Source organism: Tenrec ecaudatus, chromosome 5, assembly GCF_050624435.1.
Source record: "Tenrec ecaudatus isolate mTenEca1 chromosome 5, mTenEca1.hap1, whole genome shotgun sequence".
In the NCBI taxonomy this organism is placed as follows: domain Eukaryota; kingdom Metazoa; phylum Chordata; class Mammalia; order Afrosoricida; family Tenrecidae; genus Tenrec; species Tenrec ecaudatus.
In genome coordinates, this window is record NC_134534.1 from 26683486 (window position 1) to 26706526 (window position 23041).

A 23041-nucleotide genomic window follows, 5' to 3' on the forward strand; every position below is an offset into this window, starting at 1 on the left:
TGTTAATATTTTACCATCAAGGAAATACCTATAGCATTGTGTCTCATTGGTAATTCTTTCACAAAAATTCTTGCAATAAAATGTCTGCCCATGGTATGACATAAGGGAGGAATCACATTGGTGATAAAACAGCATCATAATCACATTATGATTGCCAGGAAAAGTTGGAAAAGCCTTCAAGGTAGTCTATTATTTCAGAAGTGTGTGTGTGTATATATATATAAAGATAGATTCTCTGTATCAAAAAAGCAAGCTTTAATATTTTCCATAGGAATATTTTACATACTAAAGGTTTTAGGGAAAATGTGTAGTGTTTTTATGTCTTGGAAAATGTAAATTTGGCTGAGCCTTATCTAGCAAGTGAATATTTTCCTAAACTGACTTTCATACTCTTTGATAGAGTTTTCAGTTAAAAAGTAAGCAGTTACTAAACAGATTTGTCCTTCTTCAATGTGAATATATTATATGAACTTAATATATTTAAACAGATAAATGCTGGCAAATAAGCTGCTTTTAAAATATATTCACAGTACACATTTTACCTTTCACTTGAGATTTTTACTAACTTCTGCAGTCTGAAAATGATTAAAATGCAGCCAAGATGCATTGTAATTACTGGTGACTCAAGTTACTGGTAATTGACTCAAGTTACATTGTAATTACTGGATGCACAAGTTAGCAACACTAATGACAAGTCATTGGATGACAGCAAGGCCATTGTATATGTAGAAAGCCCAAAGGTATTAAAAATCAGGGAAGAAAATAGAAGTCAAAAATGGATGTCACAAGAAACTCTGAAACTTGGTCTTGAATGTTGAGTAGCTAAAGATAATGAAATGAATGGTAACATAGAGAATAGGACAAAACATTTCAAGAGGTAGCTGAGGAAGGTCAAGTCAAGTGTTTGATGAAATGTGTAAAGACTTGAAGCTAGAGACGCAAAATGAAAGAACATGCTCAGGTCAAAGTTCAAGCATTGAGTTGCAATATCGGAGGATCCTACGGACAAAATGTCAAGACATAGGAATCATCATTTGAAAAAGTGGGAATCACTTTTCCAAAACAAATCGGTAGGTGTTAAACCATTTCAGGCGCAGCATATGATCAAGTATTGATAGTATTCAATGAACAAATCCAAGCTGTGTCAGAAGTACTGATAGAAAATAAGGCTCCCTAAATGGACAGAAAGCAAGATGACAGGTTTCAACAAAATAACGCAGTGCTAGAAGCACTCACTTCTCTGTGCCAAAATACCAGCCAATATATTGGAAGAAATCAATATGTGTGCTTATTGCAAAGGAAGGTGAGTCAACGGAATATGGAAATTAGGGAACGATATCTTTTGTATAGTGCACAAGTAAAATTAAATTTTGCAGTAGTGAATCACTAGGACAGTGACAGAAAATCACACTGAATTTAGAAAAGAGTGTGGAAGGAGGAATTTCATTACTGCGCCTCTTATTTCCTGACTTTCTTCTTTACCAGCATGATGTCCTCCATGAACCTGTCCTTCCCGATACCATGTCCAACACATATGAGACAACGTTCTGCTCTACTTGCATCTGTGGATTATCTGAGCTGTACTTCTTCCAAGTCAGATTTTTGTCAGTTTTCTGACAGCCCATGATATAGTACAGATTCTTTTCCAACAACATAATTCAAATACATCAGGTCATTTTGAGTCTTTCTTATTTCTTCATTCGGCTTTTCCATGCACACGAGGCCATGTGAATTCTGTGGCAATGTTTTTCCTCGTATACTTTGGACATGCTATATGAGGGACTAGACTCTGGAGGACATAACGCTTGGTAAAGTAGAAGGTCAGTGTCAAAAGCGAAAGTCTCTCCATGGGCTTCTACAATGAGCTCACTGGAATAATTGTGAACATCTTTCAAGAATGTCCCATTATGCTTTCCATAGAGTCATTACGAGCAAGATTTAACTCAACCCCTACCAACAACAGAAGTGAGATAAAACCTCATTTGACTTGATTCCAGAGTTCAAAGTATTAGCTATTGTATTATAACCTTCTCTATAATCTTCTATAACTTTCGACTTCCATAGTACTTCCAATATAAAGTATATTCTGATTAACATATTTATCAAATATTGCTGAATTTTTATATCAATTGCTGTATATGCTTTATAGGTGTGGGGAGACAATTTAAAAAATATATTTAAGGTAATGGGAATAAGGAAGTGCAAACAATCCTAAATGCTGTAAGCAGTATAACAATGTCAATGTAATTTGGTTCTTTTAAACTATTGAGTGTTATAGTCACCTTGAAGTTTTGTTGAAAATCCAGATGACAAGAACTCACCCTAAAAGATTAAGTATTTCCAGGAGTAAGCCGATCATTTGCACTTTTACCGAGCATCCTAGGTAACACTCACAATGACTGAAGTAGGAGTCAATGGATATAATGCAAGAAGCAGGACAGAGAAGGTTCTTAATCAATCGGTGAGCGGTTTGTGACAACGATGTAGGGAACCGTATCCGACCTCATCTGACCTTCCCAGAGAGAAGGAAAATCTTATCCTTCAACTGCCAACACTTGTTATCGCAAGAAAGGAGGATCAAGCATGTCACCACCCACCATCCTCCCTTACCCTATTCCAACACCAACCATTCCTCCCACAGTATTGTACCTCCATGATGGGTTTGATAATCAGTTGCGGTGGCCACAGAGAAATTACAGCGAATAGGCACAATCAAAGGGGTAGACAAGTGAGAGTCAGAAAGGAAAGCAGTCCTTCTCTGCAGCAGCCACATGGATCTTTTGCCCCTGTCCCTTTAGGTCTGGAAGCACATCTGCTGCTCAGTCTCACAGTTTCATGATCTCAGCGGCACAACGCCTCCACTCTGTCTTGCTGGGGCTCATTTGCTCTGTCCCACGGTCTCCCGTGCAGCAGCCTCTGTTGCCTCTGTTCGTTGTCACCACTACATCAGACAGGGTCTCAAACATGCCCAGTTTGGGGTCCTTCTTTAATGATTCCAGGAATTCACTCTGTTCTTGCATTTGAGATAGCTCCCTTCCAGGAGTGGCAACTACACTGTCCAATAGCACCCTCTGTCACGCTCTGTTTGCACAGCCGCGCACGGTCTTTGGATGGGAGTTCCAGAGACTCACAGTGAGAAATCGCACTTCACCACAAAGTTACTGGCTATGAAGTCAGGGGAGATTTCACCAAAGGATGAGCAGGAATCCTTTTGGTAGTTGAAGGATCAAAAGATAGATATGGAAATAATTGTGTGCTTTGAAAGAGCATTCTGGAATGGAGGTAGATGTAAGACCATTACTTCTTGATTTGGACTCTTGTTTATGTCTTTCATGGATTGAATTGCGTTTCTCCAGAAAAATCTGTGCCAGTTCGGCTGGATCCTAATCCTCAGTGGTGTGACAGTTACATAATGGTATCCTGTAGTAGTCAATTAATGGTTCCTCGTGATGTGTTGTAAGAAACCAATCTGAAGAAAAATGATCATTGGGAAAAGGCGATACCCTAAATGTCATGACAGCCGTGATGTGAATGAAGTTTCCCAGAGGTTATCTGAGATCACTTTTATCTTAGAAGAGTTGACAGGAGAGAATGGTCGGCTGAGGTCAAGTAGGCCTATTTCCACCCAGAAAGAGCCAGAGGTAGAGTGAGTCATTTGGACTTGGAGGTTGCTTAAAATCTCCTAGACCCAGAGAAAGATTACTGACAAGACACATGGTGAGTTCTAGGGAAATGTTAGCCAACAGACGATAAGGACCGCTCCTTTTCCCCAGAGCCATCAGAGAGAAAGCTTTGCCTTAAAACTGACACTGTGTATCTGGACCTCTGGACTCCTAACTTCTGTTCTCCTAGCACAAAATACATCCCTCTTTGTCTAAGTCACCTAATTGTGACATTTCTGGTACAGCAGCACTGGAGAATTAGGTCAATGTTGTAGCATGATCATTTGCAAGCCACATAGAAATATTGGAGAAGCTATAAAAGTTACCTAAAAACCCAATTTTTCCATCTGTACATAATGTCAATGTTAATGATTGTTTTATAATTAAATGAGATCATCCATGTACTTAGCACATTGTGAAGCATCATGTTTTACTGATGAGATAACATCAAGATAGCTCTGGAAGTTAAGTATCAGAAGATAAGATTTAGGAGATAGCTGTTTCTTCTAGTAGAAAATGATAGGTTGCAGGGTTTCACCAAGGGGAGTAACAATCATTTGTGAATTTTAGAACGTTCTTTCATTCTGGGAAATGGAGAGTGCAATGCCTAGAGAGAGAACAAGTGAAAGGAAAATAGTAGTAGAGAAAGGTCTTTGAATTGTTCACATAAAAATTTCCAAAGGTGGAAATTAGTTTATGTAGTAAAATACAAACAGATACTGGAGATACTAAGCATTCAAATGAGAAATATTTGTTGCCAAGTTCATGCTGATGATGTGAGAGTGGGAGGGGCAGAGAATGATTCTCAGGTTTATAAGCCTTTTGGGTTTTAATTTAAACAGAATTGCTTTATATGGTCACATTTTTTTTTTGCTCAATCCTATTGAACGACTGGCCTTTTAATTCATTAGACATTTTCAACTACTAGTCATGTATTGACATAAACCAAGATTAACGTCAGCACTTTATTGGGTTGTATAATTAGAATTTAAACCTTGTAGTTACAACTTTAGGAGCCAGTGCTTCCTAGTTTAGTAACGATAATGACATTATAGATAGAGGTGTATTCTTAGAGGCAACCGTGCTGAAACCTACACGGAAGGAATATATAGGAAACTCCCAGGGAATAAGCCAGAGCTATTCCCAATTATGTCTTGGAGAATTCATAGGTCAGTTGGAACACATGCATTTGGTTTTATCAGTCATGAGAGAACCAATTCAGAGCCCTGCGTTAAAGGACAAGTAGGAGTTGTCCCTAAATGGGTAGTTAGTGAACCGAGGACTGCCTATATAACACTATAGGTAAAGTAAGGAAAAGTGGGCTAAACTTGAACCACAAGATCGGTGATTCATGTCTACAGTGCCCATGTGGCAGCAAGATGAGGCTGTTTGCTCCCACAAAGATGCTCACAAAGCCCATGTGCATTGATATGAGTTGGAATTAACTTGATGTCCATTGGTATATATGTTTAATTGTTGTTAGTTGAAGTAGCTTATGTTAACTCATCGTGAGCACATGTGTTACAGAGTAGAGCTGCCACGTAGGGTTTTTGCATTTCTGACCTATCAGAAGGAAATCTTTGGACCTGTCTTCTAGGAGCTTTTGAGTTGGTTCCAGCCTCCAAATTTTCAGCAAAGAGTTAAATACTCGACTGTTTTTTCTGGCACCCAGGGACTCAGAAACACACACAAGGTTTTAGAGCGGTTTTAGTTTTACATAAAAAATTGCAGCAAATTCCCATATATCTCTTATCCTTTCTGTATTGTTTCTCCATTGAGCATCTTACATTCGTTTGGTAAAATTGGTAAAACTGATGAACCAATATTGTTACATTGTTATATGTAGACTTGGTAGTCTATGCTGTGATTTTCATCCCTTGAACTAGTCAAACTCATAATGTCATGCATTGAGCAGTCATTTTACTGTCCTTAAAATGTGTTTCATTTACTCATTTATGTGATCCTTATCCCCAAACCTGTGATATTTTTATTGTGTCCTAGTTATTCACAAACGTATAGAGCTACTATAATATAATGTCCTACTTAATAGTCTAACTTCTTATCGATGTAAACGTATTTAATATTTATAAGATTTTTTTATTAGTTGCTCTTCAGTTGAACCCTGACTCATACTCTTTTGGAGCTTATACCTATTACAAAAGTGAGTCATGGCAGGTTTTATAAATTGCATATACAAAGTGAAGAAATAAATATACATTTATTGATTTGGAAATTGACTTTTTTCCCCTCATTGATGTCTTCTACTAATTTTATGCCAAGAAATTCTTACTATGCAATGTATAATAAATAGGTGTTAAATATGAATGAAAAGATTTGCAGAAAGCAGTTTTTAAAATGTGTTTCTGTTAGTAACAAGAAAAGAAGGCAGACAACATGGAAGAAGACTTTTTGCCTCGATTTTCAGACTAAGGGAACTGGGTCAAATATTCAGCACTTTGTTTTTGTTCGGTTTTGTTTTTCTATTTATTTTTCCTTATCAAATGAATGTTAGTTAAGGGGACTAATTGGAATTTTGCTTTTTTCATGATTTGACATAAGTTCTACTATATTTTAAATTCAAAATCTATGCTAGGTAAACAGTAAGATGAATAGATATAGACAGTCAGCATTGAGTTTAGTTAATAGAATTTATTCTATATTTTGTTTATGTAAAATATCAAAGTTTTTTGTACCCTAGTCCAAAATATAGGAATGCTGGTTGAACTCTGGGTTAGGTCTTGATCTGTATTGCAAGGCCCATTATTAAAATCTACCAGGTTCTCTAAGAAAGAAAAGTGAGGCTGCCTTCTTTTATAAAATTTTCATACTTTTGGAAACTCAATATTTCCACCAGTCAGACTGGACTCAATGGCAGTGGATTTGCATTCTGCTTTGTTCCAAAATTATATAGATACTCATAAAAACAAACTTGCTGCCATCAAGTCAATTCTGACAGAGTGACCCTGTAGAACAGGGTAGAAATGCCGCTGTTAGTTTCTAAGACTAAACTCTTTACAGGAGTAAAGCCTTATCTGTACATCCTGGCGCAAGATACTCAAGAGATAATACATTAGGTTTTAATAAGTTTGCTTTTATAGTCATTGAAAATCGTCGCCTCCATTGGGCTAATTAGATAATTGATTATTTGAGAAAATAAGGGTTTGAAGATTGATTATATTTTTACCTACACTAATTTTCTTGTTCTAACTAGTTTATGCATGTCAACATTTCGTAAAATATTAATTATAGAAACACCTCCTGGCTAAATTAAATTTTAATAATTGTCATTTATAATTCAACTACAGTGTATACTCAAAGTTAAGCTGACCCGAATATCAGCCATGACACCTAATTTTACCACAAAATCTGCATAAAAAATGTGCTGAAAAACTCAGTTTATACACATGTATATATGGTACTATTAATTCTGAATAGGTTATATAAAAATAAGCATAATTGATCTCTATAAACTCCTTAATCTTCTAAGGTTCTTTCAATTTTATCATGTTTCACTTCTATCCTTTTAATCAAGATTTCTTTTCTTTTTTAAAAAATCATTTTATTGGGGGCTTGTACAATTCTTATCACAATCCATACATACATCAAGATTTATTTTCTAGCTAACTCATGGACTTTTTATGCCTTCATAGTTTTACACTGGGAGAAACGTTTAACCTAAATTCCTAAAATTTTAAACTATCATTAGGTACAAAAGCTGTATCTACTTATTCTCGAACTAATAACACTTTTCTTAATTCTAAGCATTGTCTCATAGTGTGACCAATAGCATCTCTGCTGCTACACTTGAAGGTACCTATTTTGTGTCAATTAAAAGACTCTGGATTCTCAAATTCTTGATATGTGAAATTCTTATATATTTTATATGAGTATTTCTTCACATTTATATGAAACCCATTCTCTTCATTATATAAGAATATGACTTCATGGCAATAAGGATGCTATTCTCTAATAGAATTACGTACCTACCGCACAAATTAGCAACCTCAGTTAGTTCCTCAAACCAATCCGTAGTACTGCCAACGTCCACTGAGAGCTTACTGCACCCTGACACTCTTGCATTACGTATGTGTTTTCTTTAAGCACCACATCATTCCTATGAATCAGTATTTTTATTTTAGAGGTTAGGCATGGTTTCTCACAATCTTCATGCAACTATCAAAATAAGGCTTAATATTAAATGTTGAGCTCATAATGACTATAAATTCTTCCTCCAATTAACCACCGAAGAAAACTGTAATTTCCCACTTTGGCTAAGATGTTAAGCCTCTTTACAGTCTCTTTCCTGCCTCTTTGTTCAGCTTCATTTGTTGATGTCATCCTCAAAAGACAACAATGTGTTTGGGGAAAATATTCCTTCTCTCCTCCATAAAAATAGAATGGAAAATCACTTGTTAAAGTCCCGTATCTTTAGCATGCTTTTCTTTCTGTGCCAGAAACAACTCTCCCCACCCGATTATCATAAGTGGGCAAGCCAACTATTCTTCCCCCAGTGCATTACTTCCTTTTGCGACAATTATTTAAACAAAGAAACTTCAATGCACTACAGAGCAATCATCTTCCTTTGCAGCAAGAACCCTTCCTGCTCCATCAAGAGCTACATGACGACAGGGGCTGATCGATGTTTGCACTTCTCCAATCTAATGTCATGTAGAGTGGAGAGAGCTCCTTATTGGCTACTGAATAAATGGATCAAACTGGCATGTTATCATTCTGTTTGTTACTGTGTGATCATTTAACTTATTTACTGTTTTCGTGTTAGCCATTTTTTCTAGCTATTATTCAGAATGAGCTATGAATATTGAAAATGAAAAAAACAATCTCATGATGGGAATTTTGTATGTGAGTCACCTTTCAAAGTTGTACTTTGCAATATTGTTTACCCTCAAAGGCATAGGGAGAGGAAAGTATTCCTCTCCCCCTTTTAGTTATGTTCCAAACCGGTACCAAACATATTACCTCTCCATAGAAATCTTGGCCCTGGAAGGATTTGAGTGTTCTTTTCGTGTGTGTGTGTGTGTGTGTGTGTGTGTGTGTGTTTGCTTACCTTTTTAAACACACACTTTGATATTTGCCTCCTGCACAGATAGAATACTTGCATCCTTATAAAATTCTGTGAAGAATCTATCTGGCTCAGCATTTCCAGCTGAGAGGACAGGGAACGACACATGCCTCACAGAATCATGGCTATTAAACTGGCCTAGGAATGCATTTGTCCTTCTGTACGGTCTTTCCTTGTCCTGTCATCCTTTGGGATTTCATAACTGATATGCTCCCCAGAGCAGTAATGACTTTTGGATAATGTATCAAATAAACCCAAATATGGCAAATCCATGAGCTCATCAATCCCAGGTTTCTCATCCATAAAATGTTAGGGACCAAGGTCCTGTGAGTTACGGCTGCCGCACTAGTTCTTAAACAATGTTTCCATCGCTTGCTTGTAATAGTCAGGAATGTTCCTTACGCACAGACCATCAACAAATTATCAAAGCTTGGTGCATGATAGGCATTTGACAAATATTTGTTGAGTGGAATAATTCATTAGGTGAAAAATATTTTATATAATAAAAAAGTGTCAACAAATTTCTAAGGTAATTTTCTACAAGTTCTTCAAACTAATAGTCTAGTTCATATTGAGTTCACACTTGGACTTTCACTTGAAAAAACATTTCCTTGTACTATACCTTATGTTGATTAAGCTAGAAATTCTAGATGAAAAATTTTGTATATTAAAAAAACTACTGTAGCATGCACTATATCTAATTAGATATATTATATCTAATATAATGATTATTAATTGTGTGATCATTGTTTTGAATAAAGTTTCAAATTGAAGATATGACAAATGTTACAATTAAATATTTTTACAACACCCTACACAGTTAAGGAGACTTTTTGAATACCCCTAAGCAGTTTGTGTGATTGGTACGTTGGACCATCATGTCATGAGACAATTCAGTCAATTGGGATAACACAATTGTAAAGTCTATGTTCTGCATCCTACTCTAGTGTCTGGAGCTTTGAGAGTTTGCAAGCAGCCATCTAAGATATACCTATAGTCTCTGTTGGTCTGGGGCAAGAAAGATTCAAATAAGAAACCAAGCCAAGGGACAAATAACCTTCAAACCATGGCTTTGTCAGACTTAGATAAGAGTTAGGTAGTGTCCTACTACTTCAACCTACTACTATGCCAGGGACACAGCAGAAATTATAGTAGAAAAAAATCTCAAATTGTTTATGAAAATTTTTCAGTCGTACTGGACCAAGAGGTATAAAGGAACTCCTGAGAGTATCACACTAAAAATATATATCCTTTGAACCTGAAAGTCAAGTTAGTTCCAGATACTTCTTTCAGGCAAATAATAAATTGGCTTGTAAAATAAACTATCCCAGCCACGGAGAAGGTATTCTCTTAAACAATCCACTATATGAGACCAAATTGCTAACCTATATCACAAGCAAAAATGAAAAGACAAGGAGAGACAGAGAAGCTAGGTCAGTGTAAAAAAAATCAGAGAGACAGGAAATAATAAATATGTCGATACTTTGCAAAGATTGTTACCAGGACTTGGAATTATTTGCATAAAAATTATGGGAACCTATTGTGTTTTGTAAACTTCCACCTAAACTATTGCTTCAAGAAGTAAAATAAATGTCCCCTGATGGTTCAGTGGGTAAAGCACACAACTGCCAGACAAGCGGGTCAATGGTTGAGACCACCAACTGCTCTGCGACAGGAGGCAGCACTGGGCTCGATGACGATGTAAAACCCTAGAACCCGCGCTGCCCTGCAGTGTCTCTACGGTCAAAATCAAATCCATGACGGTGATTTCAGAGTTTCAGTTGCTTTAAAGCAGGGTTCTCAACCTGTGGGCCGCGACCCCTTAGGGAGTCGTTGAAGGACTCTTTCACAGGGGTCACCCGATTCATAACAGTAGCACAATGACAGTGATGAAGTAGCAACGAAAATAATTTTATGGTTAGGGGGTCACCACAATATGAGGAACTGTATGAGAGTCAGAGCATTAGGAAGGTTGAGAACCACTGGTTTAAAGACACATGATTCAACTTCCTTGCACACATGAATGTAAATTGAATTTTTATTCTCATCCAGCTAATTTTAATATTTTGGTTTTTACTCCACATACGACTAGGAAATTGATAATAAACTATTACTCTGTTTATAGTATTTATAGTCTATATACACAAAGGAGAGTTTTAGTGCTAAAGCAAAAACTAACATAAACTGGAGTGTTTGGGGTACTAAATGCTAGAGTCTATTCAAGTACAAATACACATTGATTGATAGTGCATTGTACTGAATTTTAAGTTTCTATTTGTAAGTGCCCACAAACAATAAATTAACTCCTCAACATGGGAAGGTACTCAGAGAAAGTGACCCCATTTTAAGTTGTACAACATGTGAAATTACATAAAACAATCATATTTATTTAGGTACTGTAACTCAAAGAAAACGTAGAATGGAACTTTAAATGTGTTTTATATATAAATTCCCATGCCAAATTCTGAAATGAGCGCTTTTTTTCCTTTAGTAAAACAATCTTATTGAGAGTTTTAGCAGTAATTAAGATTTTACCCATCTCTTCTTAATATACTTATTTTAAATTATGATTGCATACTAGAAGATATCTCCTAGTATTCTGTAGTGATTTGAAATGTAAATATGTATGAGAGAGAGAGAGAGAGAGAGAGAGAGAGAGAGAGAGAGAGAGAGAGAGAGAGAGAGAGAGAGAGAAACTAAAACAATGCAGCAGAATGATCAACTATAAATGAAAAGCAAGACTTCTCCAGATTGCTTGCCCGGTGAACAGAATTAGGAGGAATATTGTTGGTTATAAGTAAATGCTGGAAATATGATGAATTCAGAGGTTAATGTTTTTAGCCAGGGTAAATGCCGACAATAATTGGATAGCAGACATAGCTCTCTGCATTTTTTAATATGGATTTGTCCCTGGATTCATTTCTGTTTGCTTTTGGCTAAAATAGCAGAAAAGTTGATCCAATTCTCATTAAACAAACAAATCACCTAGTGAGTTATCTTTGATTGCCAAGGCCATCATTTTACAAAATTCGCACTCACGGGACTTAAAAGGACTCAGCGCATCGATTGCCCTGGTTACGCTGGAGATGAGTTTGGGCAACACTGTCACAGAATGTCCCTCTTTTCTAGTCGATTCCTAAAAACAGTCTGTTGGTTTTGTCACTTGAAAGGGGAAAAGCTTCCTATACATGATGTTTTTAAGTGACTATTTAGCAATCGAACATTTACTTGTGTCAATGACAAATGACTCGTCAAGTTTAAAGGTAAGGATTTCAAGAATCTGGTTTACTTTCCTTAGTGCACACCCAACAAGACGACTCCAAAATGGGCATGGCCACTCCACCTGCGGCCTTTCTAACTTACCTGAAGGCCTCACTTTTTATTCCTTTTCCTGCAACAAGTTTCAACAGATGTTGGTTGCTCACAATCAGTCTCTTCTAGAAAAATAGAAAGAAATTGTGTTTTTGTTCCTCCACATTGTCTGCTGCTAATAATTCATGTTGCTAAATAGATTCATTTTTTCATTTGTAATAATAATTCATATTAATTTTACAACAATTTAGATAATTTAAGAAAATTCAAGGAAAATATGTAAGTCACCTATGATCTCATAATCAAGAATCATAACTGCTGTTAATATCTGACATGGGCTATTTTGGTCAATTTTCCTTGTGACTATATACATACAATGATTGTTCTACTTGAAAAATTGCTATTACATAATTTTAAATTAAATTATGGTTTAAGGATAAAACATTTTCAGTAACCTTTTACTATGCACAGAAATATTATGTGAAAGCTTAGTTTTTAACAGCTGCTCAGTGTTCTGCTTGAGTAGTTCTCCACCTTCCTATTGCCACGACCTTCATGCATTTCCGCATGTTGTGGTGACCCCCAACTATAAAATTATTTTTGTTGCTACTTCCTCGATTTCATTTCTACTGATATGAATTGGGCGACCTCTATGAAAGGATTGTTTGACTCCCAAAGGGGTTGCGACCCACAGGTTGAGAACCACTGTTCTACTACGTCACTGTCCCATAGTTCTATTTATATTTCTCCCAGAGGAGGAATTCACAACTCCTGGATATTAATTGTTCTGTGGGTGGGACCCCGAATGGAGTACCCCTCAAAATGAGAAGAGAGTTGAACACTCCAAAATGTTCTTATTAAGAAAGGCTGCCAGAGTGGCCTCAATAGATAAACAACTTAATTTCTTGTTCAGGATGCCTAACACCAAGATTGTGCCAAAGTGAGGTGACATTAGTAAGGCAGGTACTTATGCTTATGTACATAATGAATCATTATTTTTTTGTCTTCACTAGCTCTGGTAACAGGTTGTATAAGATCAGACAAATTTAATATGTCTGAAGAGAGCTAAAAACCAGTGTAAGACAGTTTCTTATATAGGTATTAAGTGAGATACCAAGTTTGAGGCAGTTTCTTAATTGATATTAGTTGAGATAAAAACAAACATGAAGCAGTTTCTATGATTGGGAAATAAAACTTAAAATCCCTAAAATCTAAAATATATATATATTATAATTTAATGATAATAAATTTTTTCTACACCCTTACCTGCAAACTAGCAAAAAGAACTCAATATGCAACATAATGCATCTTTGGAGATCTAGATGACCAAGGCACCAAGCATCTAAAACCTCATTTAGAATTGCCTTAAATTTATTCTCAAAGAAAAGAGTTTCCTCCTGGTCATATCCCTTATACCTGATCCAATCAACACTGTAACAAGTATGTTTTATGTCTTTTTAATCCTTAAATATCACTTAATTTGGCATGATATAAGGAAATCTAATTATTGTGTTATTAGATAGACACGGTATTGTCCATTTACCTAATTAGACATTTACTAAAAGTAATTAAAAATGGTAATTAGCATAACACTTCCCTCAGTTTCTTGTAGTATTCTCTGACTCATTCAAGCAGTGTTTACTGAGTGTCTCTTCGCCGCAGTGTGCTACAGATGCCATTGTGCGTCTTCCATTCTCAGAGGAATGGTGTGCTTAAAACAGCTCATTGACATCAGCTTGGGTAAAATGCCCCCAGTGAACGTAGAAAGTGGGCATGGGAGAACGTCACCACAGCAGGAAACGCCCGGTTGCAGAGTAAGGTTGACATGAATCTGCAATACCTGGGGATGAGTTGTTGAGGTTTACTTTATACTGAACGACATATATGAGCATTTCAAAATGGTAGCGACTATGCATAATTAGAGTAAATGCATGTCGTTGATTTAAAAGTGTATAATTACAAAGAATAAGTCATCAGGATTTATTGGAAATAGAAACTTTTATTTAGTTTTAATTTTTTTATTGCAAATTGGGTAAAGGTTCACAGGTCAGGTCATTCGTTTGGCATTCAAGGGTGCATGCTCATTTGTTTCCTCTCATTCAGTGCAACACCCCCTGACACCATCGCTCACACGGCTTCCTCCCTGTCACCTGTTTGTCAGTATTCCACCTTCCCTTACCGTCTTGAACTTGTTCTCCGCTCTGCGCTGCCCTCTGGGTCACAGATGGTTGATGATTCTAAGTATGCATACTTCATAAAGCCCTGTCTATAGTTTGACTTAAATAATTGAGCCTCAGGGTTGAGTTCAGTTAGTCAGATTTGTGATTGGTTTGGGTATCAGGTTCTGATCACTTCATAAGATGAATATGGGAGAGAGTAAACAGCATGGGGTCCACATCTAACCTCCTCTTGCTCACAGAGGCTGTGACGCGAAGAGCCCAGTGGAACAATTCCCTGCATCTCGACGAGATTGTCATCCTTTCTCACGGAATAAGTGGAATTGATGGCAGCTCTTCTATGAGTGGCTGGTAGAATTCACTAATGAAAGCATCTAGTTTGGGGACTTTTTTTGGTTGGGATTTTTTTAAATGACTTGATTATTTTCTCTCTTTGTCCTGTTGAGGTTTTCGATTTCAGTCTGTGTTAGTTTTGGTAGGTAATGCATTTACAAAATGTGTGCCTGTCCTTCTGGCTTTAAAATGTGCTTAAGTAAAGTTCTTCATAATATTCTACAAATATCTTTTTGAATTTCAGTTAGTTCTCTTGTGACATGGCCAAAATTTCAACAACCAAAAATTTCCCATTGTTTTAATTTGCAGTTTTCTTGGGCTTTCTTTCTACTCATTGAAATAATCTAAGCACCAGTCTCTTGAATTTCTTATCAGGTAGTTCTATTGCAAATCCTTCTTGGGAAAGTTCTTGGACTCTGTATTTCCGTCAGTTGTTTAAGTTATTATGTCTTATTTCTGCATGGGAATGAAAGTTTCCACTTTCTCACAGACATTGAGATCATGCTCATTCCATAAAATTATTATGGGAGAGAGAGAAAACAGCATGGGGTGCACATTGTAGCATTGTTGTATGTATTTAATTGTTGATTGTAGTGTATTTATTTATTTGTTATTTTCTTCCATTTATTGGGGCTCCTACATCTCTCATCACAATCCATACATTCATCCAGTGCGTCAAGCACATTTGCACATATATCTCCATCATCATTTTCAAAGCATTCTTTTCCCTCTTGAGTCCCTGATATTTGCTCCCCATTTATTCCCCCTTCCTTCCTCACCTATCCTCCCTCATGAACCCTTGATAAATTATAGATTATTACTTTCATATCTAAAATCATCCTCCATCACCCCTCACCCACTTTTCTATTGTTCATCCCATGGTAGGGGTTATGGATTGATCCTTGTAATTGATTCCCCCTGATCCCCGCTCTCACCCTCCCCTAATCCTCCTGGTATCTCTACTCTCCTTGTTGACCCTGAAGGGTTTATCTCTCCTGGATTCCCTGTGTTGCGGGCTCTTATCTGTAGCAGTATGCATGCTCTGGTCTAATCTGATTTGTAAGGTAGAATTGAGGTCCTGAGAGTAGGGGGAAGGAAGCACCAAATAACTAGAGGAAAACTGTGTGTTTGATTGTAGAGTGTTTATTTGATTATCGTGTGCTGTTGTGATTCTAGGGACTGCCCACAGGTCTCCTGGAGGGTGTGATAGAGAATGTGGGTGAATGTGAGATTGGCTGTTTGTTTGTACAGCATTTCAGGTTTTGCTGTTGTTGGCTGCTACCTATCCACGATCGAGTGGTATTAGTGTGGTTAGAAGCCAACACACAGTACCTGAGGCTGCAGGAGGTGCAGGTGGGGCTGGGCTGCTTGGCCTGTTTGCTGACTCTCGTTAGGTTGGATAGCAGAAAAACAACAAAAAGACACTAAAGTAAAAATAGAAAATTATAACAAGATTAGAGTAATGAAGGTAGACAAACAACACTTAGAAACAAATTAATAATTAAAAAGGAAATAAAAACAAAGGTGAAGAAAAATACAACATAAGAAAAACTAGGGGAGAGGAAAATAAAAGTGATAACAATATTAAAGAAATACAACTAAGAGAGATAAAAGAGAAAGAAGCAAAGGAAAAGAAGAAAAAGAAAAGAAAATAGAGAAAGAAGGGAATAAACAGGGAAAAGTAAAGAAAACAAAAACCGTGGAAGGAAAAGGCTGCAGCAGGGCGACTGATGGAGGAGAAAAATGTGGGGAAAGGCAAGAATGCGCAAAGGAAGGGGCCCGGGAGTGTGAAGGTTAAAGGAGCTGAGAAGCCAGCTCTTAGATGGAGTTCCTGCCAGTCTAGCCATTGCCTGGATTTCGGAACCAGGACGGTCACTGATGAGGACTTGGTGTTTGTTCTTGGAAGAAACTCTGTTTGTGCCCAGAAGGCAGCTGGGGACAGGGTGTGTGGTTACACGCAGTCCATGCGCATGCAGGATGGCTGCGGACAGGCTACATGTCCGGCCGTGTGAGTTTTCCGCTTCTCTGATGAGCAGAGCTCCTTTCAGACATGGGAGTGGTGATCAGGGGGCCAGTCACTGGTGATGCATCTTCAACCTCAGGCAGATCAGAAGCTCTACAAAGGTGTAACCGACCATTGAGTGTATGAAGGGGAGGGCTGGCCCCTCCTGGATTCGACGAAGAACCACTGTCTTGACCAGAGATGCTCCTGTGTCAGAGTTCAAGACACCCCCGCCACGCCAGGTCATTCTACTATTGACCTGTCTGCGTTTGGCTAAGCTGATGATGCTAGTCTCTGTTCAGTTGCTTCTTTCTTCTGAAGCTCAGGGTTTCAGGATTATCATCTGTGTCTTTCATTTGCCCTTGGTTGTCTTTATTGTAGAGGGTCTGTGTAGAATATTTGTCTAGTCTGTCATCTTGCCGGAAGTCCAATGTAAACCTATTATTAGTATAATAGGCACAGGTTTGAAAACATGTTTGGCATACAATCGGATTATTTGGTAAGTCTGTAAGTCATTTTAGAAACTGCTTTTGCATTTAGTCTATTTATGTTCTTTTCTAAAAAGAAAATGGTTTCTTAATGTAAAAACAATTGGGAGATCTCTGAGGAATAACTGAATTCAAGGGCATATTAAGTAATACTCTTTAGATGAGATAAATATTTTTTATCCTTTCTTAGTATAGTATGTTTGGAGATCGAATCTTAATTACAATTATGTTTCTTTAAAATTGCATATAATAACCAACACAGCAGAATATAGCTAATGGGTTAAAGAGCACCATTTTGTGCAAAGGAAGAATGACCCAATAAATTGGACCAAATGATAATTATGTGGTTACTAAACTAATACTTAAAAATATAATTTTATTCTCACAATAGTTGCTGATCTCCTTTAAATGATTTGCATTTACAATTTTTTGTTGTAAGGTAAAACAGAAGAAGCTAGGAATTAGAACAATAATTTAATTGTCATGATAGTAATATTTAATGATACTGTAAAAATTCAAAGAAAATAGTTTATGGTGGTGTTTTAGTACATGTTGATCATAATATCTATAGTTATACCTCGTTGATATAATAATTCCAATATAAAATATAGTTTATATGGCATTAGTACTCAATTGCAGCAGTTTATTATATATTATTTGTACATTTGAAATTTGAAATATACTAATTATTATTAAATATTTTTAGCAATTGGTTTAGATTCCTGTCCTGAACCACAAACTCCTAGCAGTGGGATTAAAGTAGGAGACAGATACATGGTTGGTGATGTGGTGTCCTTTCAGTGTGACCAAGGATATTCACTTCAGGTAAGTCCTTTCAGAATATTTTAAAAGATCTACTCTTGATCTTGACTTAAAGTTATATTGAACCAAGGTTAAATAGTTTAATCTTAAATGAATAAGGTGTTCAACTCACTAATAAGATACATGCGTAAGAGAAATTGTTAAAATTGATTAAATTGGTCATGTTTGGAAGTAAAAAATGAGGTTAACTCATAAAATAAAGGTGTTAAGTCAAAATTAAACTTTAGAGTACTTTTCTCCCTTTTCATAGAGCATAACAACAATTAAAATGCTAAAACTGTAGCATTTACGAAAAGCAGTTTATGATAATAAATTTCCAAAGTTAGTGAAAACAAACTGCAAATATATTTTGCTAAAGCAGAAATTTTGTAATATACAATGTTGATTTTATGTATTTATATTTATTTCATTTTGGAGACATTTTGGATATTCTCAAATGTATAACATCATAAAATAGCTCCCTAAGGAATAAGTCCATTAAATTTAAAAAACAATGAAGGTATTATATCACATTTATTTAAGTAAATTCTTTAGAAAAAGGGAAAAATTAAAAATTAATAATTTATAGTCCTTAAGGTTGTGTCACAAATTATTAGTCTCAAAACTATAATCAAGTCTTTGGGAATTTCATCTTTCAATTTAAATTTTAATATTCTTAACTTTATATTCTTAATATTTTTGAAATTATTTGAAATTATTTTAAAACTCTTTTACCTTGATGGTGGCAGCAGCATATTGTAAACCACTGTGTTGGAGACCATTATTCATGGATCATGATTGTGAATATTAATAGCACATCTTTAAATAGATGAGTGTTAAAAACCATAATTCTAATTAATACGGAGTCTTAGTTTTGCTGCCAAGATTCTTGTTATATTTCTTACAATTAACACAATTATACTATACCTTATTCTAAGCCATACTAAATTTTCCAGTAAAACTGAGAATAACATAAGAATGAAAAGTCTTAAAATTGCTTTCCTATGAAGCATTGCTTTCCTAAAGCATCCTGTGTTTAGTAGCTCTGGTGATGTGGTGTTTATGAGTGACCTGCGATCCATTTGGTTGGCAGTTCAAAAACCACCAGGAACTCCAAGGGAGAAATGATGGGCTTTTTACTCATAAGCAGTAGAGACGGTCCAGTTTTGGCAGTCCACTGGGTCGCTGGGAGTCAGCATTGACTGGGTGGCCATGAGCTTGGTTTGGTTTTCACATTTATATTTAGGCTAGACTTTCTATAGTTATTTCCTAAAGTACACTGTTTTGTTTATATAGGGTCCTTCTCACATTACATGTATGCCAGGCCCTGTAAGAAGATGGAATTATCCTATTCCAATTTGTTTAGGTAAGTTTAAAACTTCAAATACTTTACTTTTTATAAAATGTGAATGATATAACCTATAGTGAATGATCTGACCTGTAGATAATTTTGTTCAGACATAAAATTTGACTTTTGCCAGGATAATAGAAGTAATATATTGCAACAGCTGTTCATACCTTGCTTTGAACTTTTATATTTTAAAATTATATTGTTTACATTTCCATATTAACAGATAATGTAAAACTTCTCATTCTTTGACTGCTTTCTATATTACTTAATAGAAATACTTAAGAGTTTAGAAAATAAGTCATTTAATCTATTGGTTCCAATTGAATCAGAATAAAGAAAATGGTAGAAATAAGAAAAAAGTGATCAACGTAGTTTTAGTGTCTTGATTAAAACCTACCCATGGCCATGGAGTGAGTTTGGACTCATAGTGCCCATTGATAGTCCTTCCACGGCTTTGTAAACCTTCATGGGAGCAGACAGCCTCATCTTTCTCCACAGGGTGAGGCTGGTAGGTTTGAGCAGTCCACCTCACAGTTAGCAGCCGAGTGCCTACCCAAACCCAACCGTGCGATTAGAGCTCCTTGTATTGACCAAAGTCTTTAAGGAGAAAAATTTTTGGTAAATAGCATCAATTTCTTTCACAAGTTTGTACTAATTTAAATATTACCTGAAATATATGGTAACTCTTAACTGATTATATTGCTAGAATCAATTAATGCACTTTAAAAGTCCAAATTTCTAAGTAGATAAAATACCATATTCATGAATATATTTTCTGTTTCAATGGATATGATTACAAATGGAAATTATATTTTAGTGAATATTACGTAGGAAACTAAATAAATTATTTAAATAATTTAATAATCAAGTGTGTAATACAATATTATCTAGGAAAAAATAAACATCATTTAGTAAAAAATCTTAAAACATATATTGTGTGGTAGCATATTATAGCACTACATTTGGTATAAACTTAAAATACATGAAGTGACATCATGGTGATACAAAAAGAAACTAGAGAATGAAAACTTGGAGGATTTTTAAAAATCAAATAATTAGATAAAAAGGTTACAGTCATGGGACCTGGGGAATAAGCAAAGAATCTGTGAGGTATTTGTTGAGAGCAAAGAAAACTCATGTGGGATTTTATATATTACACAAAAATATGATGGGAAATGTTATATACATATGTCTAATATATATATGTCTTTTATATATATATCTGAGGCCTGCAGTATGGTGCCCTTTCTATGGAAAAGAAGGCAATGAAGTAATGAGTCTACTTCTGTGATCATTATATATTAATATGAAATAAATAGAAAAGACAGATGACTGAAAATCCAGTCACTAGGACAATAAATATGGGTTCAGAGGGAAAGCAGCTACATTTTTTTGTATTCTTCACATATCTTTCATTGTTTTTGATATTTTCCTCCTTTATTCTCTGTATACTCTGTTCACTCCTTTGGTGCATTTGAATTTTTATCCTTGAATTTTTGGCTTTCACTCCAAAATGGTATTAAAGGATGAGGGCAGGATTTTCAGAAAATAACTTTCAAAAACAGTGGAATGAAGCAGACCAGAGGAACGGTGAGGCACTCCAGGAGATACAACTGCACAGGAAAAGAAGCCAAGAGAACTCCATGCTCTCTCACTCAAAGCTCAGGATGTAGCAGAGCAAGCGAAAGGCAAACTATAAATGCAGTCTGGACTGAAGCTTTTGTAATAATATGTTTTAGCTAAACAGCACATTTTCCTCTACCACTGAGTGTCAGATTGTGTGATGAATATATCTGGAAAATAGAGTACTGGGAACAAAAGGTAAACTACCAATAGCTCATGTATGTTGAAAACTGCTTTGGTTAAAGGGAGATGAACTAAAATGTTTCAGAAGGATATAAAAACTGGTACATATTTACAGCTCAATACTAAATACAAGTTTGAAAGAAAAGTTTTTATTTGACTTTGAGACATAGATATACAAAAAATCCTTAGTAGAATCTCTACTTATGCATAATTAATTGTTCATATGTAAAAAGTAAATGTCTGGCTGGTTATTCAGTATTGCGCAGAGCAATGATTAAATCTCAACTTAAATTGTATAATATATATGAATTTGAAATGAATAGTAAAAACATGAATATGACATTTGCGAATCTACCTTTTATTGTTCTTAGTAAAAGAAATCAATGAGTGATATTGCAAATAAGTATTATATATAGATAACTTTTAATATTGATAGGAACTCATAAAACTTGATTTGCAACCAAATATGGGCAGATATCCATATACAACCTTTCTGTGATAAAATCACAAAAACATATGTAAAGAAAAACTTAACTTCTTAAATGCAATTATTGTTTAAAATATCTTAAATGGTTTTAGCTAACCATGTATACATAAAATTTGAATTAGTGTCTCTTAAAAATTTTTGTTAACATTATAAACTGTAAACTAGTATAAGAAATATTTCAAAGCTCTCACAATGACTCACAATGATGCTCAAACTCTGGAGCATCTTTTACTTATTCTATCCTTCCCTGAGCTGAATGTAATGAGTTCTGGTGGCACAGTGATAGAGCACTCAGCTACTACTAATAAAAGGTCAAAAGATTGACTCGATCAATTGTTTTGCAAGAGAAAAGACATGACACTCTGCTCCTATAAAGTTTTCAGCATTAAAATCCCTACGGGGCAGGTTTACCCTGTTGTGTATGGTCATTAGAATTGACATAGGGCACACAATGCAACAATCCTTGTTAGGATTCTTACCAGGATAAAGACAAGTCATGGGACTTTAGATATTACCAAGAGACACCACAATTTATCTGATAATATTTATTGTGCATCAAGAAAACAAGGAAAAGAAAGAAGAATGTTTTCTCTTGCATATGGAATATAATCAGAGTTGATATAGTTGGTGCGATATTATTCTAAATAATATTATCTTTAGAATGAATCAAAACATTATTAGAAGTACTGAAAGGAGAGCAATACACTTCCTATTGTGAAAAAAGACATGCCTTTCTTGTTCAATTTTATTCACTGCATTTGAGCTACTACTTGATACTCAAGAATTCATTTAACTTGCACATTTCTTATTGTGGTAAATAATATGTTGTGTTTTTAATATTATTTTAGAAAAATAATTGCCAAATCAGTATCTTTTAATACTGCTAATAAGAGTTGACGATGCTAAAATTAACATCCAAAAGTTTGACTTTGAAATTTGATTCAGATGGAGATGACTTCAGGTTTTGTTTATTTGTTTGTTTTTCTTTTATTACACTTAATTGTTTCCACTCCTCTGGTACATATTGGGATTTCATTATTTTTCAGCGCAATGTGGGGGTGCTATGTCCGATTTCAGTGGTGTGATCCTCAGTCCCGGATTTCCTGGAAATTACCCTAGCAGTTTAGACTGTACATGGACAATAAAGCTGCCCATAGGTTTCGGTATGTATATTCCAAAAAGTGACAGAGATTTCTACATCCATGAATGCATCCTTTAAAAAACGTCTGTGTCTGGTCAGTGCTCAGAAATTATTTACAGATTACAGATTGGTTTGTGAGTACAAACAATTATATATACTAAGATATACAAGATATGTTATTGTATCAATACATTTTCACTTGGATTATCAGGATAATAGTTGAATGTTGTTTTTAATAATATATAGTAAAGCTTCATAACATATTTCACATGGTATGTATGGATACATACATAGTCATGTATGTATAGCAATGGTAAATCCAACGCAATTTTATATGAACTGTTTTTTTTGTAACTTATTTCTTAACTCAGCTAACAAAATATTACATGGACCAAATTTCT

The 23041-nt window shown here is 35.4% G+C and overlaps 1 protein-coding gene across 3 annotated transcripts in view; it reads left to right on the plus strand.

Moving 5' to 3' along the window:
• Nucleotides 1-23041, plus strand: part of CSMD3 (CUB and Sushi multiple domains 3) — a 1306760-nt gene that overhangs the window by 1154442 nt on the left and 129277 nt on the right. For all 3 annotated transcript variants that reach the window (XM_075550585.1, XM_075550586.1, XM_075550587.1), the window contains 3 exons: nt 17761-17879; nt 19152-19221; nt 22546-22662. In XM_075550585.1, coding sequence (XP_075406700.1) covers nt 17761-17879; nt 19152-19221; nt 22546-22662 — 306 coding nt within the window. The remainder of the gene's footprint in view (nt 1-17760; nt 17880-19151; nt 19222-22545; nt 22663-23041) is intronic.